The following is a 24,271-nucleotide window of genomic DNA, read 5'->3' on the forward strand; positions in this document are numbered from 1 at the left end:
AGAAGGGGCTGCTGGGGTGTCCCGGGCCTCCGCCCCTTTCCTGTCAGCAGGGCCCCCCGCCTTTCCGGGGTGCTGGCGTGCCCCCCCCAGGAAGAACCACAGCTCCACGCCCTGAGGGTGTGGCCGTGGGGCTTTCTAGAAAGAGAAAAGCACCCACCTGATTCTCAGGTCCCTCAGCCCCAGGAGACCGCACGGGGCAGGGCATGGTCAGTGAGTGGAGGATGGGGCCCCGGGGCGGCCACAGGAGGTGGGGGCAGCCCTGGGCTGCAAAGTTGGGAACCTGACTCCAGCCTGCCCTGTGGCCCTGGGGTTCTCACCTCCTCTCCTTCCTCTGGGCCTCAGTTTCCCCATCCATAAAGGAAGGAAACGATGCCCCATGCCCGCCTGGTGTTAACCTCCAAGCGACCAATCCCCCAACAGGGGACCTCTCCCTGCTCCAGAGTGGCTGCAGTCCATCTCCGCCCCACGCTCCTCTGCCCCCAAACCTGTCCCTAACGCCAGAGCCCCGGGGCCCTACGCTCCTTCGGCTTCCTCACCGCCCGCCCGCCCCTCCCCGCCCGGCACCCCCACCCCCAGAGTCCCTGGGCAGCACAGTAAAGACTCCTGGTGTCGGTATCGGTGTGTAAACTTTAAGGAGAACGTGTCTTTGTTTTCCTGTCCGTTATTGTCGGGTGGTGGTTGTTCACAGTCAGGTGGTGGTCAGGTGTGTGCGTGGGTGCGTGCGTGTGGGTGTGCGTGTGCGTCCGCTCCTCGGCCTCGGCCCCCTGAGCACCCCCGCCCGGCCGCCCGGCCCCTTCCCCGTGTGCTCCCCGCCCTCCCCCTCCAACCTCACCGGGGGAGGAGAAGGTCACAGCTTCTGCTGGGCCGAGACCCCCTTCCAGTAATCGAGGATGTCGTGCAGGTCCTCGTCCTTGGCGAACTGGACCTTCTTGCGCAGGGCGTGGCCCGCGGCCATGTACACCTCCTCCCGGTGGTGCTTCTTGTAGGGCCGGAAGCGCTCCCAGATCTTGTGCGTGCTCTCCGAGGAGTACTCCGGGCTGGAGGAGTACCCCGAGTAGTAGTGTCTGGGGGAGAGCTGCGAGTAGGTGGAGTCCCGCTTGGAGCGGGTCAGCGGCTTGAGGAAGGACACGCGCTGGCTCAGGCTGTCGGCGCCCTCCTCGTAGTACAGGGCCGGGAAGCTGTGCCGGTGCTCGCTGCAGTGGTAGGCGGGCTTCACCTCCAGGTGGTGGACGCCGCCCCCGCCGCCCCCGCCTCCCCCGCCGCCCCCGCCGCTGCCCGCCGGCACCAGCGGCAGCCGGTCCAGGGGGCTGTTGAGGGGGCTGCCCTTCTCGATGTACTTGGAGTCACCCTTGGCCAGCCCCGCGGAGGCTGGGTGGTCCGGCACGTCCAGGCTGAAGACCTTGGCGCTCTTGATGGAGCCGCTGGACGAGACGCTGCAGGTCTTCCGGGCCACGGCGGCATCGGCGCTCAGCTGGCGCTGTAGCGGGTGGTGGGAGCTCTCTTTGTAGGGGGGCGAGAGGAAGCTGGGCCGCTCCAGCGCCCCAGGGGCGGCTACCGGGGAGGCTGCAGCGGCAGCGGGGAGGGACTGGCACTCGAAGGCCAGCTCAGGGTCCCCGCCACCGCCGCCGCCCCCCAGGAAGGAGGCCGCGTCCAGCTTGAGGGCGTCGATGCAGTTGTTGATGATCTGGTTGACCTTGTCCACCTCCTTGGCGATGGTGGAGATCTCCGCGGCCGAGCCCTGGCCGTTCTCCAGGTCCGGGAGGTCATCCTCGGGCCGGGCCAGGCCGTCCCCGCCCGTGCCTGTGCGCACCTCGATGTAGTTGCCCTTGGTGGCCACCTTGGGCGTATCCAGCCCGGCCTCCAGCCCCTTGGAGGTGGGCAGCTTCTCCCCAATTATGGAGGGGATGGAGGACATGCGGGACACGGGCAGCACTGGGGGCTCGCCCAGCTTCTGGGCGGCGTGGACGACGGACCCGGCCTCCACTTCGGCCCCGTAGCGCATCTCCAGGATGGTCTTCTTGACCTTGACGGACTTCTGCTTCTCCTCCTGCATGCGCCGCTTGCGCAGGCAGTAGTAGACGGCGCCCAGCACGATGACCATGCCGAAGAGGCAGCCCAGGATGGTCATGATGTAGTGGGTGGTGGTGGAGGTGCTGGGCGCCAGGTCGCCCGGGACCGGGTCCCGCGTGGTGAAGGCCAGGCAGGTGTGGTTGAAGCGGCGGCTGTTCCGCAGCGAGGTCACGCAGAAGGTGTACTCCGTGTGCGCCCGCAGCTTGTCCAGGGTGACGATCTCCTTCTTGTTCTTGAGCGTCATGACGTCGGAGAAGTAGCTGTTGTTGTACTGGACCAGCACGTACATCTTGCTGTAGGGGTGCGGGATGATGACCACCAGGGTGGCCGAGGTGAAGGTCACGTGGTGCAGCTTGATGGCGGGCCCGGCGGACGCATCCGTGGTGGAGGAGGCCGGCGGCTCCACCGAGAGGATGTCGTCGGGGTTGAAGCCCGAGTTCTCGTCCGGCTCCCGCTGGGCGTCGGTGGAGTAGGGCGTGGGGTGGCTGTCGAGCCGGGAGGGCAGCGAGCCGTTGCGGCACTTGGCCTGGAGCACGGTGATGGCGTTGAGGCTGTGGTAGGGCCGGGGCACCAGCAGCGGGTAGCCGGCGAACTCGCGCGGCGACTCGCACTGCAGGCGGTCGTAGTTCTTGGTGACGTTGTTGAAGACCACCAGCCAGGTGAGGAAGCCGTAGAGGTCGCACTCGCAGTTGAAGGGGTTGCCGGCCAGCTCGCATACCATGAGGCTGGCCAGGCTGGCGAAGGTGGCGCCGTCCAGGCGGCTGAGGCGGTTGGAGGACAGGTCGATGCTGATGAGGCTCGGGCACTCGGAGAAGGCGGCGGGCGTCACCACCTCGATGAGGTTGTGCTGCACGAAGAGGAACTGCAGGCGGCCCATGCCGCGCAGCATGCCCTCGGTCAGGTTGCTGAGCTTGTTGTAGCCCAGCTGCAGCACCTGCAGGCTCGACTGGCCCAGGAAGGCGCCGTCCTCGATGTAGGAGATCTCGTTCTTGGTGAGGTTGAGGTCGGTGAGGTTCCCGAAGCGGTTGAGCGACGAGTAGAACACGGCCTTGAGCTTGTTCTCGTTGAGCCGCAGGTCGTGCACGGTGCTGTTGATGTGCTGCGGGATGGTCTCGTAGGGCGGCTGGTTCTGGCTGCAGATGGCCAGCCACACGTACCCCTTGTCGCCCTCGATGAGCCAGCAGTCGGCACGCACGGCGCCGGGCCCGCACACGCACAGCAGCGCGGCGGCGCACAGCCCCAGGCGCAGCATGGCGCTGGCCACGCCCCCCCGCGGGCGGGGCTCGGGGTGAGGGGCGCGGAGGGCCTAGCGGCCGGAGGCTGGGGCTGGCAGCACAGTCCTCCCTGGGGCCGCCACCATCTTGGGGGCGACCCCCAGCACAGGGGCCCCAGGTGAGGCAGGCACCGCCAGTGCCAACCGTCGGGGGCCTTCTGGGGCGCTACCAGCAGGCGCTGGGCACCACGGCGGGGCCGGGGCCAGGGGCGCCGCGGGCCCCACAACCTGCTTCCCACGTTGCTCTTCTGCTGGGAACGTGCGCCGGCTCTCGGGGCTTGCCTTCCTCTCCCTCCTCCTCCTCCTCTCCTTCCTCCTCAGGTTCGGGGCTCAGAACTTCAGACGATGCCCATGGAAGACTGGAGAGTGGAGCTCTGAGGGGGAGCAAGTGAGACAGGGGCAGGAGGGAAGAGACCCATCTGTCACCTGGTTCCTGAAAGGCAGCCGGAGAAGGGGGCGACAGATCAGTGTGCAGGCTCAGGGCGGCCCCTCGAAGTCCAGTGCAGGCCCCCAGTCCCTCTCCACCCCCTCCTGCCGGGGTGTCCTCTGTGCCAGTAGCACCCTGGGGTCCCTGACACGAAAGAAGGCAGTGTGGTGGGTGGCAAGGGAGGGAAGGGGGAGGAGGGGCAAAGTCTGAGGACAGCGGGCACAGAAGGGAGACCGGCAAGTTAATGGGTCAGGTGCACACACTCATATGCACTCACGGCCTAGCACACTCAACCCACACAAAAACCCACACGCCCCACGCGATTCAGACTCCACGCCACACAGACAGACAGGTACACACACACACACACACACACACGAGCGCACGGGCCGCACACACGTGGCCACGCACCTGGGCAGGCACCCTCCGATCCAGAAAAGGAATTAAGAAGCCCAGCAAAATGCCTCCTCTCCTCCATGCCCAGAGATAAATAATTCATTTGTTGTGTAACTGCTCTTGTTCCAAAAATAATTCCCTTGTCTTGGATTCCATGGGGGAGGGGAGCAGAGCGGCGTGGCTGTGGGCTCCCCCAGGAAGGGGGGTGCGGAGACTGGGGTCTCCGGCAACGGGAGGACACGGACAAGCTCCCATTGCAGACAGGAGCAGAGCCGAGGGACAGGGAGGGCAAGAGGGAGAAGCCAGACACCCCCCAAACCCACCTCCTCAAAGATGGGGTGGGGTGGCAGGGGAGCCCTCAGGCACGCATACAGGCCGAAGCCGCCAGAATCCCGGGATCAGAGCTCCCCCAGAGAGAGGCAGGGACTTGCCGTGAGTCACACGGCACAGCCTGGGCCAGGATCAAGGCTCCCAAGGCGGCGGCAATCACAAGGTCTGGAGCCCAGCCCACTGGGCCCAATTAGGCGGCCCAAGCACACCACCTGAGTCTGTCTCCACATCCGTAAAGCGGGGACTCGGTCCCTGCCTGGCTGTCTGTGGGGGAAGAAGTGAGGTGAGCTGGGCTGCCCGTGCCCAGGATGCAGATGGGCAGGGGGCAGCAGCAGGGCTCAGAGCCTGCAGGCCCTCATTTTCCAAGCGGGGAAACTGAGCCCTAGACCGGGGGGGGAGGCTTTGTCCAGGTGGCCTGGGGAACCAGACCTAGCCCCGGAGCCAGGTGGGGCCCCGGTTCCCGCCCAGGGCTCCCTCCCCCGACCCTGGGCAGGGGCCAAGGATGCGAAGACGAGGCAGGAGAAGCCCATGTTTGGAGAAAGCAACCAAAGGCCGTTCATAAGAGCCACCTCTGTCTCCGGCCCCTCCTCCCGGGAAACTCCAGGAAGAAGAACGCTTTGAGAAAAAAAAATATTAAACCTTTGTCTTTAAAGTAAAACCAATTTGCAGCCCTAACCCCAGAGGGCTGCTGGGACAGAGGAAAGGGGAGCGGGGAGGGCAACGTGCCCAGAGAAGTCCAGGCAGGGGGGTGTTGTTGAGGTGGCAGGTGACGGGGGCGCCCAGATGACCCCTCAGATGACCCCTCAGATGAAACCTGGCGTCGAGGCTGTGATCCTCAGGACCTGCAGGAGAGGTGGCCTCACACCTCCCAGCGCCCTGCAGGAGCAGCCAGGGACCAGGGGCCGGGCCGGGGTGGGGGTGGGGCGCCGCCAGGCAGCAGGCAGCCTCCCAGTCCTCGGCTGCTGCGCAATGCGGGCTGAGGACTGGAGTCGGAAGCCTGGGCTCCTGCCCCTGGTGGCCGCTGGCTCCTAGGGGAGACTCCCACCCCTCCTGGGGCCCTGGTCCTCCCCTGACCCCACATGCACACACACACACATGCCTGCACACACAGGCGGGGAGGCTGCACTGGAGGAGGCTGAGTCGCCAAGCTCGCCCTGTCAGAGAACCCTCTCCCTCTGCACCTCCTCCAGCTGGAAACGTCTGGGGACCACATTTGTATGCAGGTGCGCACGCAGGTGCGTGCGGCTCGGAGCGCTGGCGCAGGGGGCGCGGACACGCACCAGGAGACGGATGTGTGGGCAGGCGTGAGCACGCACCCATGCCTGTGTGCACAGGCTACGTGCCCTGGTGGCCAGCTACAGGGGTACTTGAGAGTAAACGTGGGCGTGCAGGGGGGCCATGGGGGACGTGGGCAAACGCCTGCCTCTGTGTTGACATGTTTAGCACGTGTGTGTGTGCACACATATGCAATCTTAGTCCACAGATCTTCCCCTGCCCTCGCCCCCTCTCCTCAGATTCGAATTGCTTAAACCAGCGTCCCCCTCAGCCAGCTCCAGGGGCTGCTGGGCGAAGCGGAGCTGCCGGCACCTGGGACAGCCCAGGCGGTGCTGGGAGAGTATGAAAAGGCTGAGGGGGAGCAGAGGGGAGGAGAGGAAGGGGGCCGGGCTGGGGGTGGGGACCGATCCTGTCCCATCTCTTCCCTTCCCGACTCCCGCCACAGCCACCCTGAGCTCTGCCCACAGGAGTCCTCCAGGTGGCCCTGCCTGCGGCCTCTCCCCCATTCCCCTGGTCCGCAGGACTCTCCGCCGTGACTCAGATGCAGCGGGGGAAAGGTCCCCCACCACCCTGTCCCGCGTGCGTCAGCTACCCTGTGCCCGTCCTTGTCCTGGGCTGCCTGCCCACCACCCGTGGAGGCCTGACGCAGCCAGGGAGGGGGTGCGGACGGGTCTGACGGCGGCACCTCTGCCCCAGCCTGCTGTGCACCCACTGAAGGTGTGAGCCAGGGGGTGCTGGCCCGCAGGGGTCTCCTGGGCCCGGGGCTAGGGTCTCAAGGATCATGCCCTTCCCCCGAGCTGAGGGGGCCCTCCACAGCACACACACTAGTGGGAGGAGCAGGATGCTATACCCCCCACACACCTGAGGGGCAGAAGAGAGAAAGGAAGGACAGACAGGACAGAAAAGCAACAACATGGAGACAGCTGAGCAGGGAGAGGCGGAGGAACAGAGGCTGCGTCTCAGACGGAGGAGCCGACGTGGGGCCCGCAGAGCAGCACAGTGAGGAGACAGATGGGGGGGCTGGCACAGGCCGAGACTGAGCACCCGCCGCCCTCCCACCCACCTACCCGGGGACAGGGAGACAGATGACACCGGGCCCAGCTGAGCCACTGAAATGCAGCCTGTGACCAGCGCAGGGGGAGGGGGAAGTGGCAGGAAGCAGCTGCTGGAAGCAGAGGCCTTTTCCGCCCAGGGCCTGGATGGTGCTAACGCTGGCAAGGTGTGGCTGATGGCGCAGTCCCGGCCAGGGACGTGTCTGGCACAGCGCAGGGCTCCTGGCTGGCCTGGCCTGCGGCGGCGGGGGCCAGGGGGAGGGGGCCCTCTCCACCCACCCGCCCCCACTGTGCCGGCTCCTCCCAAACACAGGTGTGGGGGCAATGAGGAACCTCTGGCCAGAGGTGCCCCGCCAGCACCTCATTAAGGGTCCCTCTCTCCTTCTACCACGGAGAGAAGCCACATGGCAAGGCTGGGGGACCGAGGGACCCTGGGGTGGGCCCGAGTCTCGCTGGCTACAGTCCATAGGACACCGTGGGATGGGGGAGAGGCGAGAAGTCAGCGAGCCCCAGCGGGCCTGGGGGGCAGAGCTGAGGCGGGGCCTCAGTTCAGAGCGGGCACCACACAGCAGGTCTGTGTCACTCTGGGTACACGCCCCGCGCTCGGGGCCTCAGCAACGCCCCCTCCCCAGAGTCAGTGGTCGATTTCTGAGCCTTTCTTCTCCAGGTGCCGAAGGCTCAGGGACCCTCAGAATCCTAGCACTTTGGAGCTGGAAGGAGGAGGAGGAGGAGCCCTCGCTCAGCCACTCCCAGCCCTTCCCGGAGGGGAAACTGAGGCCGGCACTGGAGACGGGACATGTTCTGCTGCTGGTGGGTCAGGCTCAGGACCCAGGGTGGCAGCAACAGACCCTGACCTGCCGACCTCGACTTCGCTGGGACCTGCTGCCCTGGCATGGCCCCCGTGAGCTCCCCAGGGACATGGGGCAGGGACCTGTGTCTTTGCCCGGGAAGCGGGATGAATAATCTCCGCCTCTCAGGGCTGCAGTGAGCTAACGTGCATCTTCTCCACACAGGGCTGTGCCCCAGGGCCAGGTGAGGGGAGGGCCAGGGTGAGGTCTGTCCAAATGTCCCCCGGCCGAGGGGGAGGGCAGAGAGGGAGGGGGAGCGGGGGTCTGCCAGGGAGGCCCAGGGCTGGCCAGCTCGGAGACCTCTCCAAACCTCAGTTTCCCCACTGGCGTGCAAAGACGAGTGCTCTCCCAGGGCTCCTCCAAAACCCCGGGACACGGTGGGGGGGTCAGGTATCCTCGTACAGAGCGGGAGGCCCGGCACAGGCTCCACCGTAGGCTCCTGCTCACAGACAGGGCCACACTCCCACGGGGACACTGGGTAGGGGGGTGTCCAGGGACCGAGTAGGGTAGGCGGGGCGTGTTCCAGCCTCCCAGGACTTGAGGCTTAGCCAGGGAAATCTCATCTGCTACCGCCGATAAGCCCCGGCAGGAGCTCCTCCCCGGGATGAGCTGGCCAAGGCTCCCCAAGGTGCCATTGTCGCTGTCGGTGTCCATGCCATTACCCAGGATCAGGAGGCTCGGGGACTCCCAGGACAGGCGGCCACCTCATCGTCTGAGCTGGAAGCGCAGCACGGGTTCAGGGGCCCCAGGGGCCGGCTATTAACACTCTGCCCTCTGGGGCAAAGCCTGCCACTGCCCGGGGCTGGCCACTGGGCCATTCCTGCCTCTGCCTCTGCCTCCACCTCCCCAGGGCTCCTCCGTCAGGCTTCGCTGGACCTTGGTTCCCGCCTCTACAACGGGGTAGCTATGCCTTCATCAACGAGCTGCTGCTTGGTGGGTGACACATTGGGATTGCAGGTGCGGTGAGCCCCAGCTGCAGGGCAGAGAGAAAAATGCATGGGAAGAAGCACGCTGGAGGCGGAGGGTCCTTGGGTCGAACGCTGGGCTGTGTGATACAGGGCGCACACATCAGCCCCTCCAAGCTTCAGTCTCCGCACCCGTGAGACAGGCTCGGCTGGCCCTTGCCCAGAGGCTCATTTGTGTCCGGCATGTGTGTTCCTTGAATCTTGCACCACCCTGCACGGCTGGCGCTGTCGGCCTCATTTTACAGATGAGGCAGCTGAGGTTCTCTCCTTCCCCAGCTCCCTCTACATAGCTGGGCCCAAGGCAGGGACTGGACAGGCGTGGGCTGCCTGGTGGGTTTCCCGCCCCCTGAGACAGTGCCTCCCGCCCTAGCAGGGCAGTGTGCCGGCGCGGACTGTGCACAAGCCGAGAGAGACTTCAGTGTCTCCACCAATCAGGAGGTACTTGTTCCAGGCCAGCTGCGCTCCTCAAACCCCGACACCCACTCCCACCTCAGGGCCTTTGCACGTGCTCTTTTCGCTGCGTGAAATGCCCCACCCTCACCCCACCATATACACGAACAACTCATTATCCCATTCAGGTATCTGCTCAGCCGCTCCCCCAGCCCCACCCTTCCCTGACACCGAGTCTGAGATGACCCGCTGGTCACTCCACCCTGCCTTTGGTCCACCTTCAGAGCTCTCACCGCTGCCTAATAGCACATTTAGTTCTCTAGGATCACACCCTCCCTGCCCCGGCCCAGGCCCATCATGCAGTCAGAGCAGGCTCCGCCCTCCTCACTGCTGTGGCCTCCAGGCCTTAGGCACACCTGGAGCCTGTACCCGGGACAGGATGTGTGGGACGAGAGCTTAGAGCTAGGGACAGGGTGCTAACTATCAGAGCGAGGGACCCCACTTCTGTTGGGGTGCCCACACTGTGCCAGAAGTGTCCTGAGCCCTCCTTTTAGCCCCATGACCCCCATTTTGCAGGTGAGGAAGCCGGCTTGGAGAGGTGCAACGACCTACCCGAGACCACACAGCCAGGAACCTGGAGCAGCCTGAGCTCTTATAATCGTCCGACTTTCCAGAGTCCCTGCGGAGGTGGTCTCCCCCAGACTTGCATACCTCCAATGGCAGGGATCTCAGCACCCATCTGAGGCTACTTAGTGCCTTCTTGACCAGCTCCGACTGTTAGAAATTTCTTCTTCTATTACAGGGCCAAATCTGGCTCCGCGAACCCCTGTGCGTTAGCCCCAGCGCTGCCTGGGGCCCCGGAGAACACAGCCAACGGTGCCCCTCGAAGGCCCTTTAGATGTCTGCTAACCTGCCACCTCGTGCCCCTGCTGTCGGCGTGTCCAAGGGGCACAGCCTCACGTCCTCGCCTGCTCTTCCCACGCCATGGTGTCCCGTGCCCCACCCTCGGGCCCCACTGCCCAGGGCCATGCTCGGTGTCAAGGTCCCTCCGAAAAATGGGTCACCTGGCACCAAGCATCTGTGCCGTGCGGCCTGAGCAGTGGTGGGCCCCAGGGCCCCACCTGTCGGAGCAGCGTGAGCGTGCCAGCGTCGTGTCCTCACCTCACTGTCCCAGATGCCAGCCAGACCCCTCGCACGCCCCGCCACGCGGCTGCGACGCCCGCAGCACGTCCTCTGTTTGGGTTTCACCGGAGGTGCCGGGTGTCTGCCCGCCCCCATTCAATCACGTCTCGTTAGGCTCATGCCTTTGTGCCGGCTGCTCCACCTCCCGGGGGAGCTGGGTGCTGCCCCCCCAATGCCCGGCTCTGTGCCGCCCTGCACCGGGCAAGCGGGCCGCACCCGAGTCCGCATACTAAGGGAAGAGGGAGCAGGCCTGCAGCGCACCCCTGGGGCAGGCGGGCCGGCCAGCTGCATACACACTCACCCACGCTCCATCCACACCCACACACAAACCGCACACCTACTACATGCCCGGCACCGCACGGAGCACCCACTTACCCGAAGAGCTCAATCAATAAGGAGGGCACCGCGCCAACAGCAGCAAGAGCTGACGGCGACGGGGGTCTGCAAGCCCCCGGTGCACAGCGCCCCTCTCCAGCCCGGGGCCTGGGCCCACGCAGGGGGCGGGGCTACAGGCAGTTACGCCACACTGAGGGCGGCTGGCTGTGCGACCTCGGGCAGGTCAGTGCCTTACCCTCTGGGCCTCAGTTTCCTCATCTGTTCGGGGAGGAGAGCTGTGTGCACGTGTCTCTGCCTTACTGGCCCGGCCCGAAGCCTTCAGTAACTGCCGGCTGGGTCACCCCCATGCACTCGGCGGGCCCCCGGGCCTCCCCTACCCCCAGGGGTGTCACGTCTGTCATCAGCACCTGAGCTGTGTCTAGGCCTTAGTGGAAGGAGGTAGGCAGGAGGATGGAAGGGTGTTTACCAAAAGGCTTGGCCTTGGAAACCACCCAGCAGCCTGCCAATGGTTTCACAGATGGCCGAGGTCACGCGGCCCACTCCCCGGAACCCACCCCCAGCCCCAAGAGGCCCAGCCCCCACCCCATCCACCACTAGGCACTTGGCAGTGTGATCCTCCTGCCCACAGCCAAGGGTGAGCGGCATTAAAAGTCCATCTCATCGATCTCCTACTCCCACCCCAGGGGTCATCTCTAGCTTTCCCAGAATCCTCCAGGCTAATCAGATGACTGCTTCTCCTACCTGACCCTTGCCTCGCCCACCTGACTCCTGCCTCCTCACCTGGCCCCTGCCTTCCTCACCTGACCCCTACCTCCCCCAACTGACCCCTGTCCCTCCACCTGACCCCTGCTTCCTCACCTGGCCCCTGCCCTTCCCCCACCTGACCCCTGTCCCCCCACCTGACCCCTGCTTCCCCCACCTCCCCCACCTGACCCCTACCTCCCCCAGCTGACCCCTGTCCCTCCACCTGACCCCTGCTTCCCCCACCTGACCCTTACCTTCCCCAGCTGACCCCTGTCCCTCCACCTGACCCCTGCTTCCTCACCTGATCCCTGCTTCCGCACCTGGCCCCTGTCCCCCCACCTAACCCCTGCTTCTGCAACTGATCCCTGCCTCCCCCACCTGACCCCTGTCCCCCCACCTGACCCCTGCTTCCTCACCTGACCCCTGCATCCCCCACCTGGCCCCTGCCTCTCCCACCTGACCCCTGTCCCCCCACCTGACCCCTGCTTCCTCACCTGGCCCCTGCCCTTCCCCACCTGACCCCTGCCTCTCCCACCTGACCCCTGCTTCCTCACCTGACCCCTGCCTCCCCCGCCTGACCCCTGCTTCCCCCGCCAGCCCCTGCTGGCCTCTTGGTCTCGGCTCCAGCAAACCCCAGGCCCCCACTCAGCTGCAGCCCCGGGCTCTACTCACCAGTCTCCACTGGACCCGCTCTTTCACCAGTGCCTGCGCACACGCGGCTGCCTCTGCCTGCATGGCCTCCATTCATTCATTCAATAAACATTTATGGAGCACCTACTATGTACTAGGCGCCAGCTAGGCCCACCCTCCGGCTCTGCCTCCTCCACCTGCTCCTCCTGCAGGGCCCCACGGGGTGAACACTGCCCTGCCTTCCAACATCCTCAGGGCTGACCCAAGGCCGAGGGACGCAGCAGGGGCCCCCCCGGGAGACGTGGAGGCCCTGGGTGGTGGGGAGTCGGCCCCATCAGAGGCAGCCTGGGGGGCAGAGGGGTGCACAGCCCCGGCCAAGATGGAAACGGTCGTGGGCGGGGCCTAAGTGCATCTCCTGGTAATCCTCAGCACAGCCTTACTGTTACCCCATTTCTCAGGGGTGGACACTGCTCCACGGGGACCTTCCCTGGCACTGGGCGCTGGGTCAAGAGGTGCTGTGCAATCCTGTTTCATCTGGGCAGTCGTTTTTAGATGCTTTTTAAAATTAGTTGCTAATGTTGAAAACTTGGGAGATTTTATTTTTTAAATCCCCCTTTCTGGAATCCCCTGGAAACCCTGGGACACGTGGCTGCCAGGGATCTGCGTCCTGTGGGGAACAGAGTGGGGGGGCCATCAGGCCCCAAGGGCCCGCCCTCCTCCCTGCCTCCCTGGCTGAGATTCCCACCCGCCCCTGGCCCCTGAGGTTCCAGGCCAGCGAGAGAGGAGACCCCAGAGCTGGGACGGTTAGAAACCCAGCCTGTGTGTGTGTGTGTGGGGGGGGGTCCCATGAGCCTCCCGGACTGGGACCCAAGGGTGCCACCATCCCTGCCTCACTGCTTTGGTGGCCCTGGGTCTTTGGGGGGGGGGCTCAAGAGCTCTGTGCTGTATCTACGGGTCCTTGGTCCTGAATGTCTACTGAGTTTTGGTCCCTGTGGTCACCAGTTCTGCAGAACTTCAAGCTGCCCTGCCCCATCCACAACCCCTGCAGCTTGGCCCCATCCAAGCAGGCCCACTGGGGTGGGAACCCCAAATCAGGGGAGCACCCAGATGGCCCCCCACACCTGCCTGTTACCCTGGGGGGTCCTGGCTCTCCAACAATGCTGCTGGGGTTTCTGGGTCGCATTTGGGGCCCCTGTTGGGGTTCACGGGTTACTCGCTCCCAGGTACAATTCCCAGCCTGTCTAAACTGCCCGCTGGCCTGGGCTGAGGTTCCAGCCAAGACTGGCGTGGACACCAGGCCTCAGGCCTCGGCTACCGGAGCCCCAGCCCAGGGCAGGGCCTGCAGCGAAAACGGCTCTTGGGGCTCTGGAATGGCCCCTCGCTCCCATCGTTCTCCCCACAGACTTGGGGCTCTCCTCGCTCCGCTCACCTGGGACTCCCGCCTGTCTCCCCCACTGCCTCTCCAGGCCCTGGCACCCAGGGCCCATGGACCATCGGGGCCACAGCCCACCAGGACTGACACAAGCGGCCACAAGGGGTCGCTGTCCTGGCACTGAGACTGGTTTCTCTGGGGCAGGGTGGGGGCAGGCGGGGGAGCCCACGGAGGCCTGCAGCTGTGGCACTGGAGAACAAGGAAGCTCTGTCCCTGCAGGGGACCCCAGGAACGCCCCAGAGAGGGCCGCCCCACGGCTGCGGGCCGTGCAGACGCCATCCCTCGGGACTGGCGGCCACCAGGTCAGCGCGGCCAGTCCCCGGAGGCCGGCCCTCCCTGAGGTTCTCCTGGAAGGGCGGCCACATTCCGCTCAAATCCCAGCTCTGCCCCTGAACCAACAGCATGGCCCTGGCAAGCGGCTCCTCTCCTCTGAGTCTCAGCCTCCTCTTCTGTAAAATGGGCCTGGAAGGGCACTCACTGCCTCGGAGGGGCTGGCTGCTCCCGGGGGGGTTATGGTGGCTTGGATCCCCGTCATCCACCGATGAGACGGTGGCAGCAGGAAAGGGGTGCGGTCTGGCCCCTGACAGGGTCTTCCCTTCATTCTGGAAGGCAGCACACCCCTCTGCGCTTGTCCCTGCCCCCTCTCATGGGTCTAGTGCCCCCCAGGACCTGCTCCCCACACCCCTTCAGCCTGGTCCCCAGCCTCTGTTTCACCCCCATTGCCAAAGCGCAATGGCCGCCATAATTAACGGATTATCTCAGCGTGACAGCTGCGGGCCTTTGAAAACTGGGTTGAATAACAAGGTCCTGGCATACGGTGCTTTCTCTCTCCGGCTCCTGCTCGCTGGCTCCCTCGGCCTCCCCTCTCTCCACCCTCACTCCACCTTGCTAGGCACGCACATGTTTCTTCCCCCTTCCTTCCTCCAACACCTTCCTCCTCCAGATGGCAAGGGGGCAGGCTGGGCTCTGCTTCCCCTGCCCGGCCTGCTCTCTGCTGAAGAGACAGGTGGGGACTGACCCTCCCGGGCCCTCCTCGCACCTGGCGCTGGAGAAAGTGCTCGACACATGGGACTTCTGTAATTTCCTGACAACTGCCTTCTGGGACTGCGCCTACCCCTGGCTTTCCCCCTGGCCCCCCAGGCTGTGCCTCCTCCAGCTCCTTTGCCTTCCCGGGGGGTCCTGGTCCCAGCCCTCTGCTCTCCTCCTTCAACCCACCCCCCATCTCATACCCTCTTGTGGCTTCTTTCATCAACCTGACGCGCTGCACACCCCCTGGCCACTGCATCCCGGCTGCCTCCTCCCTGGCCACTCATCCACGTCCACTACCGGGCTCACCTTCCGAGCCCACCCGTGCCCCGCCGCTGCTTCTGCCCCCCGTTCCCAGACCAGCCAGCAGCATCCACAGCCGCTCAGCTCCCTGCACCCGAAGTTCTGTGTGCGTACCCACTCGCTGCCCCTGCTCTGCTCCAGCCTCCGTCCTCCGCCTCAGTGAATGTCTCCGTCAGCACCCTCGCTGGTCTCTGCCTCCAGTCTCACCAGGATGAGCAAGCGCAAGCATGGAAATCTGAGCGTGGCCCTCTCCTGCTCAAAAGCCTTCACTGGCTCCCTACTGATCAGGGAAAATTCCAGCAACAGAGCCCTGCCCATGGGGCCTGCGGAGCTGCTCCTGCTCTCTTCTCCTGCCCTCTTGCCCCCCCTCACCAATTATAATGGCCTGGCTGGGGTCTTTGGGGGGGTCCCCACAGCCCCCTGGGCTTTCTCCATTACGACCGACATCACAACTACTGCTGGTACTCCTGGACTGAGTTCTCCGAGGAAGGGCCCGGATTCTCCATTACAGCCCAGCACCAGGCACCCAGTGGGTGCTCAACAGACACCTGTTGGTGACTGAACATGACAGAGGCCTGCTCTCCCCCTTTATAGATAAGGAAACCGAGGCTCAGAGTGATTGATGACTTGCTCAAGATCACACCGTTTGTGCAAGACAAAACCAGGATTTGAACCCGGGTCTGTGACTCCAACGCCAGTCTCTTCCACTCCCTGCAGAGGGCCGTGGGGGGTCAGCTTCTGCACAGACCTTAAGGGACTTGAACCGAGGTAAGAACTGATGAGGAGATGGGTAGCTCCCTACCCAGGCTGTCATTGTCATGACCTTGAACTAACCACATGACTCCCAGGGCCTCAGGCTGCTCCTCTGTAGGGTGGGGAGGAGCCCCGCCTCACTCCCCATGTCAGAGGGTCCCTGGGGGGGCCGGAGGAAGCCGGTCCTGCCAACGACATCTGAGGGACCCCCAGCGCCCCTCCAAACCCCTCTGTGGCGCCCTTGGCAGGCACTCCTCGGAGCTTGGGGGCTTCCTAGGATGGGAGATGTCCCACAGGGCGGAGACCCCCACTTCAGTGAGCACTAGTGAGAGAAGCATGGGGGCTAGGGGTCAGATCATGACCTTGGGCAAAAAACTCCCTTCTCTCAGCCTAGCCGCCCCCACCTGTGAAGTGGGCCCCGAATGCCCACTCCTGAGGGCTGCAGCGGGGCCAGGCAGGGAGTGCCAGGCACAACCATGGCCACGCGCTCCCACAGGAGCGTGGTCCTCAAGCGCATCCCAGGGAGAGAGGAGAGAAGGGCGTGGGACAAAGCAGGACGAGCTGCTCTGGACTCTCCCGCCTCAACAGCCCACAAAATAGAGCTCACACCCCAAAGTGTAGCCCTTGGGGCCCCCCCTCCCTCTCTAAGCTCACACCCCACGACACCCCTTCCCGGCCTAGGGAGTGGCGAGGTTGTCCGTCTGCATGTGCCCCCTGGGCCTCTGCTCACGCTGCTCCTGAGCCTGGGGTGCCATTCCCACACTTCCCCGCCCTCTGTAGCCCAGACCTGGTGCCTCCTCCTCCAAGAAGCTTTCAGAGATTGCTGCAGGGAGAGTGGCAGCTTCCCTGCTCTACCCCCGTCCCCTGGTCCATCCTCACGGAATCTGGGAAAGATCCTAGGGATCGTTTCACCCTAGCTCTTCTCCCCCTGCTTTACAGATGGGCAAACTGAGGCACAGCTGAGGGACAGAAGCTCCCCAGGGACGTGCCTGAACCCAGGTCCCTGCTGCTTCCAGCCTGGCAGACAGCTTCCCTCCTGGCTCTGAGCTGCTGTTCAGCCCTCGCCTGTCCTCCCCGAGTCCCCCAGCCCAGAGCTACCTGAGGACAGGACCCTCATCTTCCTCGCTGCTCCCCCACCCTAGTGCCTAGCCTAAGGCCTGGCGCATAGTAGGCACTCAGTAAATGTCTGTTGAATTGAATTGCGCTCAGGACAGCCAGTCGTCTCTGCTCTGTAAGAGAAGCATAGAGTTAGTGGAGCTGTTCCCGTGGCGACAGGGGCGGGAACCAAGCTGGCAGGGGGAGGAGTCTGGCTTCCCAAGGACTCTAAGGGCCCTGGGAAGGAGACGGTGGGTCTGGGAAGCTGGAAAATTCGGACTTAGATGAGTCCGAATTCTGTCCCAATGGGCAGTATGGCTCTGGCAAGCCATGCCACCCCTAGGGCCTTGGTGGCCTCATCTGTCCAGTGGAGATGACACTCCAGCCCCTGGGGGCTCCGAGGACCGTTTGCGATGAGGACTCGAGAGACACCAGGCACACAAACAGTGACTTCCCCTCCCGAGCACTGTGCCCAGAGGCTGACCCACGAAGTCGGGTGGGCAGTGTGCCCAACAAGGAAAGGCAGGAACAGATAAGGAAACTGAGGCTCGGAGAGGGGGGTGGCTTGCCCGAGGCCTCTCGGCCCATGCGCCTGATGCCATGCCGCACCCACAGTCTCCCTGCAGAGCCGGAGGGGAGCGAGGCGTGGCAACCAACCCGGGACAAAGGCGCAGGTGGAGCCCACCACGGGGTGGCCCGGCCCAGTACCAGCCCAGGCCCAGGTACCAGCCCAGGCGCAGCCAGGGCTGGGAAGGGACAAGTGAGAAGCCATGTCCTCCCTTCCCATTGCGGTGGGCTCTGAGTCCACAGCCCCCAGCGGGTTCAAAGCCACACCGAGGTCTCCAGGCTGCAAAGGCCTGGGCCGGCCTTGGTGTTAGCATAGACCAGCAGACCGTAAGCACACAGCCAGGCCAGCAGGCCAGGGCTGTGCCCCAGCAGCAGGTCGGGGGTGTGTGCCCCTAGCCATGCCCCACGGTCCTCTCCCCTTGGGCCTCGGTTTCCTCGTCTGTCAACAGCATGCTGCCCCATGACCACGATGCCTCCGGTTCTTCCCCCAACACCCTGTCATTCCCTGACCCAGCCAGGCAGAGGGGAGGGAGGCCCTCGGCGCCCCGGCCAGAGACCTGGGGAGGAGAAGGAAAGGATGCAGGACGGGCTCACCCAGGGCCGGCCTGGGGCAGCCAAGCGAGGGGCTTAGCCACGCCCCTGCTCATTGGCTGGAGCCAGGGAGAGGTAGGAAAAGGGGCCTAGACCCCAGCCATTCCCTCATTCGCTCCCTCAGCCATTCCAACAACCATTCTTTCAGCACCTCCCGCCGCAAGCTGAGGACTTCCAGCCAAAAGACAGCCCCAGGTGGGAGCTCCAGTGGGGGAGACGGCGAGATAAACAAGCACCCCCCCAACCCCCACACTCGGCCCCCATCTGGGAGGGCCGACTCCCGAGGCCCATCCCAGCTTGCATCCAGGGACCCTGGAGAGAAACAGGGACAGGGGCAGGGAGGGCCATCTTACTCTCCCTGTAAACCCAGGGCCCAACACGGCGCCCATAAATGTTCACGGACTAATAAGGCACCATGAAAGCATAAAACAGGGCGCCCGCCCAAGCACAGGGCTGTGACGTGGGCCTGGGGCAGGGGGAATGGCGGAGCGGGGGTGGGGAGGGCATCTCACTTCACCCACCGCCAACTGTGTGCCAGGCCCGCACACTTAACACACAACAGCCACGCTGTTACAGCCACTTGAAGGACGAAGAAAGGACGGCTGGGAGAGACTGAGGGGTGCACCCAAGACCCTGACGCTACACAGTGGCCCAGCACCCACTGCTCCCCAGAAACAAGACAGGGCTGGTGCACAGAAACTCCCAGCACAGGTGCTCCAAGCACCCCAGGGTCGATGTTCGCAGAGTCTGGGACCACCGCCCCCAAAACCAGGCGCAGGGGAGGGGTCGGTGCCCTGCTTCCTCATCAAAGCCTCCAATGAGCCCCGGGTGGCAGACAGACCCTCACCCGCCACGCAGAGAAACTGAGGCTCTGAGCGGTGATGCGGACCAGCCGCAGGCCCGTCATGCTCTGGAGGCCCTCTCTGGTCCGTGCATGGAGGGGCCCTCTCGCTGGCTGGTGGTCCCACCTCCAGCCCCTCTGAGATCCACGGGCAAGGCATGCGGACGCTGCCCCAGCTGGCTGGGCGACTTGGGCAGGCACCCGCCCTCTCCCAGCCCCAGCAGATGAGTCCCAAGACCCATCTCCTCTGCCCCGCCCCACACAACGGCAGCAAGGAGCCGAGGGGCAGGCTGCTGAGAGACGCCCCCTCTACAAACCGGAAGTGCAGCCCACGCTCGGGTTTAAATGTAGGGGAATTTAATTGTCACTCTTATACCATCCTGGGCCTTCCTCAGCACTCCTCTGCCCTCTTCTCCGGCAAGGCTGGGGCAGGTGTCGGAGGCACGGCTGGCCCCCGTGCTAAGGACTTGCCGCCCATTTCGTCCTCAGGACCCTAGGAAGCAGGCACCATTCTTGTGCCCACTCTGCAGAGGGGGAAACTGGGGCTCAGAGAGATCCGGTGACTCGTTCGAGGTCATACAGCAAGCCGTGAGCGCACTCAGCCATGACACCCACTGAGTGTGTGTTCAGCCCTCTGCGGCACCGCCGGGGTCCACCGGTTCATTAATGCCCACCGGGCCCTCGGTTTCTCCGACTTCCCGGAGTATGAAATATTCACATTTCCATCATCAGCGGCTCACATATGCCTTTCCAAGGCCTTCAGAAGCCCCATTAATCATTCAGACACACCTGCATATTCATTAACTTCCGAATTAATACAGAGTCCCTTATTACTTCGGGCCTGCTGCCTGCATTAAAGACATTCGACTTCATTCATTATTCAGCTCCCTGGGTAAACGAGAAATCCCTCCTTCACAGAGGGGGGGGGCGCGCCCAGGCCCTCGCCCAGGCAGGCAGGTCTGCTCCCAGCCCAGCTGCTGTGTGACCTTGAGCCGGGCCCTTGCCCTCTCTGGGCCTCCTGTTTGTTTACCCGGTAAAACCAGGCAAAGGACAGTCTCTCGGCACCACCCAGCTCCTCAAAGTCAACCCCGTCACGTCCTTCTGCAGGCTCCGGCACCCCTTCCCTGCGCCCTGTCTTTCCTGGGTTCACGTAACTCTCTGTTCTCCGGAAACAGAGGCCCGCCCTCTCTGTAGATCCTCCCCACCGGTGGCCTCCACTCACGCCGGGGCCTGGGCTTTGCAGACAGTGGGCCTCGGGCCCTGGCACCAGCGCATCACCTCCAGGACGTCCCCGGTCCCCCAGGCTAAGCTGGCTAGGACATGCCCCGAAGCAGAGGCCCCTGACCCCACAGCCCGCGAGGGCGGGCGTCGGCTGCAGCACGCACGCAGCCATGGCAGCAACGATGACAGCGATGGCGCCCCACCTTTCCTGAGCGCGGACCGGGCCCCAGGCCTCTGCTAAGCCCCGACTCCCCCACCCTTCTCAGAACCACCTCTATTTTACAGGTGGGAAAACCAAGGTGGGTGGGGTCCAGGCGTCTCCCAGGAAACGCTGGTGCCAGCGGTAAACCGGGTGTCTCCCACTGGGGGTCCTGAGCGCCTCACCCTCACCCGTGCCACCCGGAGGCAGGACCCTCGGGTGCTCCCTTGCCCTAGCTCCCTCCCTCCCTCCCTGGCGGTTCCTCCGTGTGCCCACCCTGCCTAATGGAGCTGTGTCCACACGTTCCCTGGCAGACACCTGATCCATCTCCATGGCGCCTGGCGCTGAGCAGGCCCGCGCATGAGGCGTGAGGATGCCGCCACCCTGCCGGCTCGGACATGCCCGCCGCCTCCACCCCTCGGCACCTCTGTGCGGGGCAGCTCACCGCCAGCGGGAGCAGGCCAAGCCCCCGCCACCTGAAACTGCTTCGCTCCCCGCCCAACCGGCTGCGTGACGGCGGGCCCGTCACCAAACCGCTCTGTCCCTCAGTCCCATCATCTGAATCACACCTGACTCTGCCCTCTGCCTCATCCCTCCTCCCCAAGCCACCTGACACCTGTCCAGGCCACACACCTGTGCGTCCAGGCCACCAATGGCTCTTATGTGAATTTGGCCATGGCCTCCCAGAACCTCCTGGCATCGCCTGGGTTTCTCCCCTCTGCTCGGCTCTGCTGCCAGACAGCCTCTCAAAACACCATCTATCATGCGTCCACGGGTGGCCCGCTCTTAACGCCCTTCCAGAAGCTTCTGTGGCTCCCGGACTAAAGCCAGGAATCCTCCTTGAAGATCGAGGCCCCACAGGACCTGAGCCAGCTGTCCACGCCAGACTCTTCCTCTTGCATTCTCCCCAAGGCGGCTCCCCACTCTTCCTGCAGTCAATGCCCCCATTCCCGTCTGACCCCGTGACGGGCATCTGTCCCCCACAGCATCGGGGCCGCCCTGCGGGCACAGTGCATCCCCCACTGCAGCCCCGGCCCCCGGCACGGTCGGAACAGCAGCCCTGTCAGGCCGGGGCAGCAGCCCCCACCCCCAGGCGTGCTGCAGCCAGTGCCACGGGGAACCCGGCAGGCCGCAGGGAAGGCCTCCCCGGCCTCCGTCTGTGTGCAGACACAGCCCCGCGCTTAACAGGATGGTGAGTCGTCCGACCCACCTTTCTTCTGTTCTTAATATATTTACAAAGGCTTTATTGTTTATTTTTAGAGAGAGGGGAAGGGAGGGAGAAAGAGAGGGAGAGCGACATCAACGTGTGAGGGAAACATCGATCAGCTGCCTCTCGCACGCCCCCAGCTGGGGACCTGGCCTGAAACCCCGACAGGGAATCGAACCAGCTTTTGATTCGAAGGCCTTTCAGCTCTAGGGCCGGCCGGCACTCATCCGGCTGAGCCACACCAGCCAGGACAGACCCATTTCTTAAATGGGGGGACTGAGGCCCAGTGTGGTGAAGCCACGTGCCTGAGAGGGGGCAGAAGAGGCTGAGACACACCAGCATGGAGCTGTGGAGCTGTTCCGCCCTGCGTCTCACTCCAACCCCCCCTCCCAGGTCCCCTGCTGCCGCCAGGTGCTCTGGGTGAGGGGCTTCCCCTCCTTGGCTCCCTTGCCACTAAGGCAGCAAGGACTCCAGCCAGGCCCTTCCCACGTGGGGCTCTGGCTTCCACCCGTAGGGGTGGATGAGACACCTGGGGGTCCCTTCTGCTGTAGCACATGCTCCACATGCCTGTGGACCTACTATGCACGAGGCCCCGGGCTGACACACCTGGTCTCTGGCCTGTCTGGGGGGACCAGGAAGGGCTGGGAAACCCAGGGTGGAAAGGGACTGGGAGCACACTCGGGGTTTGGGCACAAGAAGGGTGCGAGTCCCTGCCTGCTGTCCCCAAGGGCGCCACAAGGCCAACGGAAGGCCGGTGCCGCTGACCCCCAGGCACCCAAAGCTGATGACCACCTGAGAGGGCTTGGCGTCTCCAAGGCCCTCCTGCTACCCGAGGTGCTGGGGACCCCTGGGGGGGGCTGTACCCTGCCAACCAGACAGGCACCCCACGTCTGATGAGCCCCTGCTGCAAGCCCGGCCGAGGATTCCCGGCACCCAGGGGCGGAGATGAAAGTGAGCGAGGAACTCGCCGGCCAGCGGGGCGGGGGGGCTCAGGCAAATGGGAACCCAGTGCACACCCACCGGAGACGTTTGCCGTTTAAGGAAACCCTCCTGCAAATTGGTTTGTCAGATAAATAACCGGTCTCTAATATTTCTTCTGAAATAACTAAGTTATCACAGATTGGGGCTGCTTAAAGCAAGGCAACATGCCTGGGCTTCTGGGGATTTCACCACCACACACCCGCTCTGAGCGTGGGGACCGCAGCCAAGTGTCCCGGCCCCCGGCACGAGGGACCGGCTCTCAGTCGGTGCCCAGGAAATTCCGGCCTCACAAACTCCGTCGGCGCCGCGGCGTGGAGGCTGCTGCCTGTGGGACCCCCGCCACCCCAGGGCCCCTCGCTCGGGCCCCTGCAGACCCTCTGGGGCACTTCGGAGAAGATCGGAGCCGGCAGCTCCCTTAGCATGTCCACGCCACTGTCGTGTGACGGGCAGAAACGGATGCCGGAGACGGCAGGGGCCTCACCTGAGGCCTCGTGGCCACACCCCAGCGCAGCCCAGGGTGCCCCTCCAAGGCCTGGCCCCTAAACACAGCTGCTCCTCTGGGCCCTGTCCCTGACCTTTCTGCATCTCGTGGCCTCATGCCCTGGGCACCCAGAGCCCAGCCTTTGCCTGCTGGACACCTCCACAGGAGCCCTCAGATGCCCCAGGCATGGCCAGCCCAGGTGTCATCCATCATCTCGCCCAAGCCCACTCCTGCCCACACGTCTCCGGCCAGCCACGGTTACCACCACCCCACCCGCCTGCTCAGGCCTCGGGTCCCCACTGCAACCCCAGCTTCCCGCCAGGTGGTGATGATTAGACCGGCCACCGAGTCTGCCATCTCTGTCCTCGAAACGTCTCCCGGTCTGCCTCTTGCTCCCCACCTCACCAGGACAGGCCGCCCTCTTCGCTCCCCCCGCTGTCCACTGTGGGCTCCATCCCCTCCAGCCCCTCAGCACGGCGGCCGGAAGGAATCTTCCGGAGGGCAGCTCTGATGCTTCCTCTCCTGCTCTCGACCTTTCTGGGGCCCCCCGAACCCCAGGGACAGAGGCCGAGATCCTTCCTGGCGTTCGGAACTGCCGTGAGGTGGGCCCATACCTTCTCGCCTCCAGCCCTGGCACACGGCTCCCCGCATGTTCCCCGCCCACGCCAGGCTGCCCAGCCCTGCGCGGACACACACCCTCCCCTCTCCCTGCCGCTCACCACCACCAGCTTCAGCTCCAGCATCACCTCCTCCAGGAAGCCTGCCCTGACCTGAGGCCTGGCTTCACCACTCCACAGCACCTTCATGTTCTCTAGCAATTAGTGGCATCCACCCCCGCCCCCCCGCAGTCACCATTTCCCTTCCTGAGGGCGAAGAAGGCACCCTCTGTGCCCAGTGCCAGCAGAAGGCTGGGGTGTGGGAAAGTGAGAAAGCAGAACCCCACAGCCCCAGGCATGTCATTCCCGGAGGGCCTCTGTCCCCGCCTACCCACCTTCCCACACACCAAGTGGGCTCATCACTCATACTGGTGAGAACAGCGCCTCCCAGCTGCTGCTTCTTCTTATTGTTGTTGTTGTAATTATTGTTGTTATTATTTTAAAACACATATGGCATTTTCTTTTTTAAGATTTTATTTATTGATTTCTAGAGAGAGGAGAAGGGGGGAGAAAGAGGGAGAGAAATATCAATGTGTGGTTGCCTCTCTCACGCCCCCTACTGGGCACCTGACCTGAAGCCCAAGCATGTGCCCTGACTGGGAATCGAACCAGCCACCCTCTGGCTCACAGCCTGCATTCAATCCACTGAGCTACACCAGGACTATTATTATTGTTGTTGTTATAACAACCCTCAGAGCATCGACCAGCCCTGCGGCGCCTGTGCCCACGCTGGCCTCAGCCGGCTCGGGCAGTGTGGTCAGGCAGGTGCCGCGAAGGCGAGAGAACACGAACAGAACCCTACCAGGAGCCTCGCTCCATGGGCCCCGCTTACGGATGGAGAGACTGAGGCTCCAGGGCAAGCAGCTGACCTGGGGCTGCACAGACGGTGGGGGCCGAGCTAGGGGCCTGAACTAGACTCCTGCCCGCTCTCCCCGCTCCAGATCCAGGAGCTCACGAGCAGAGGGAGGGGCTGCGTTCACGGAGCACCCTGGGTGGGGCA

At 64.3% G+C, this 24,271-nt stretch overlaps 1 protein-coding gene across 4 annotated transcripts in view; it reads right to left on the minus strand.

Moving 5' to 3' along the window:
• Positions 1 to 609: 609 nt before the first annotated feature.
• The window catches only part of ELFN2 (extracellular leucine rich repeat and fibronectin type III domain containing 2), a 48,396-nt gene continuing 24,734 nt past the window's right edge, over positions 610 to 24,271 (minus strand). For 3 of the 4 annotated variants that reach the window (XM_036019590.1, XM_036019591.1, XM_036019589.1), the window contains one exon: positions 610 to 3,776. In XM_036019590.1, coding sequence (XP_035875483.1) covers positions 848 to 3,322 — 2,475 coding nt within the window. In that variant the 5' untranslated portion in view covers positions 3,323 to 3,776 and the 3' untranslated portion in view covers positions 610 to 847. Of the gene's footprint in view, positions 3,777 to 11,960; positions 15,900 to 24,271 lie in introns of those variants that run through there. The other variant, XM_028533042.2, reaches the window with a different exon arrangement.

The sequence above is a fragment of the Phyllostomus discolor genome, chromosome 2 (assembly GCF_004126475.2).
Source record: "Phyllostomus discolor isolate MPI-MPIP mPhyDis1 chromosome 2, mPhyDis1.pri.v3, whole genome shotgun sequence".
Taxonomy (NCBI): Eukaryota; Metazoa; Chordata; class Mammalia; order Chiroptera; family Phyllostomidae; genus Phyllostomus; species Phyllostomus discolor.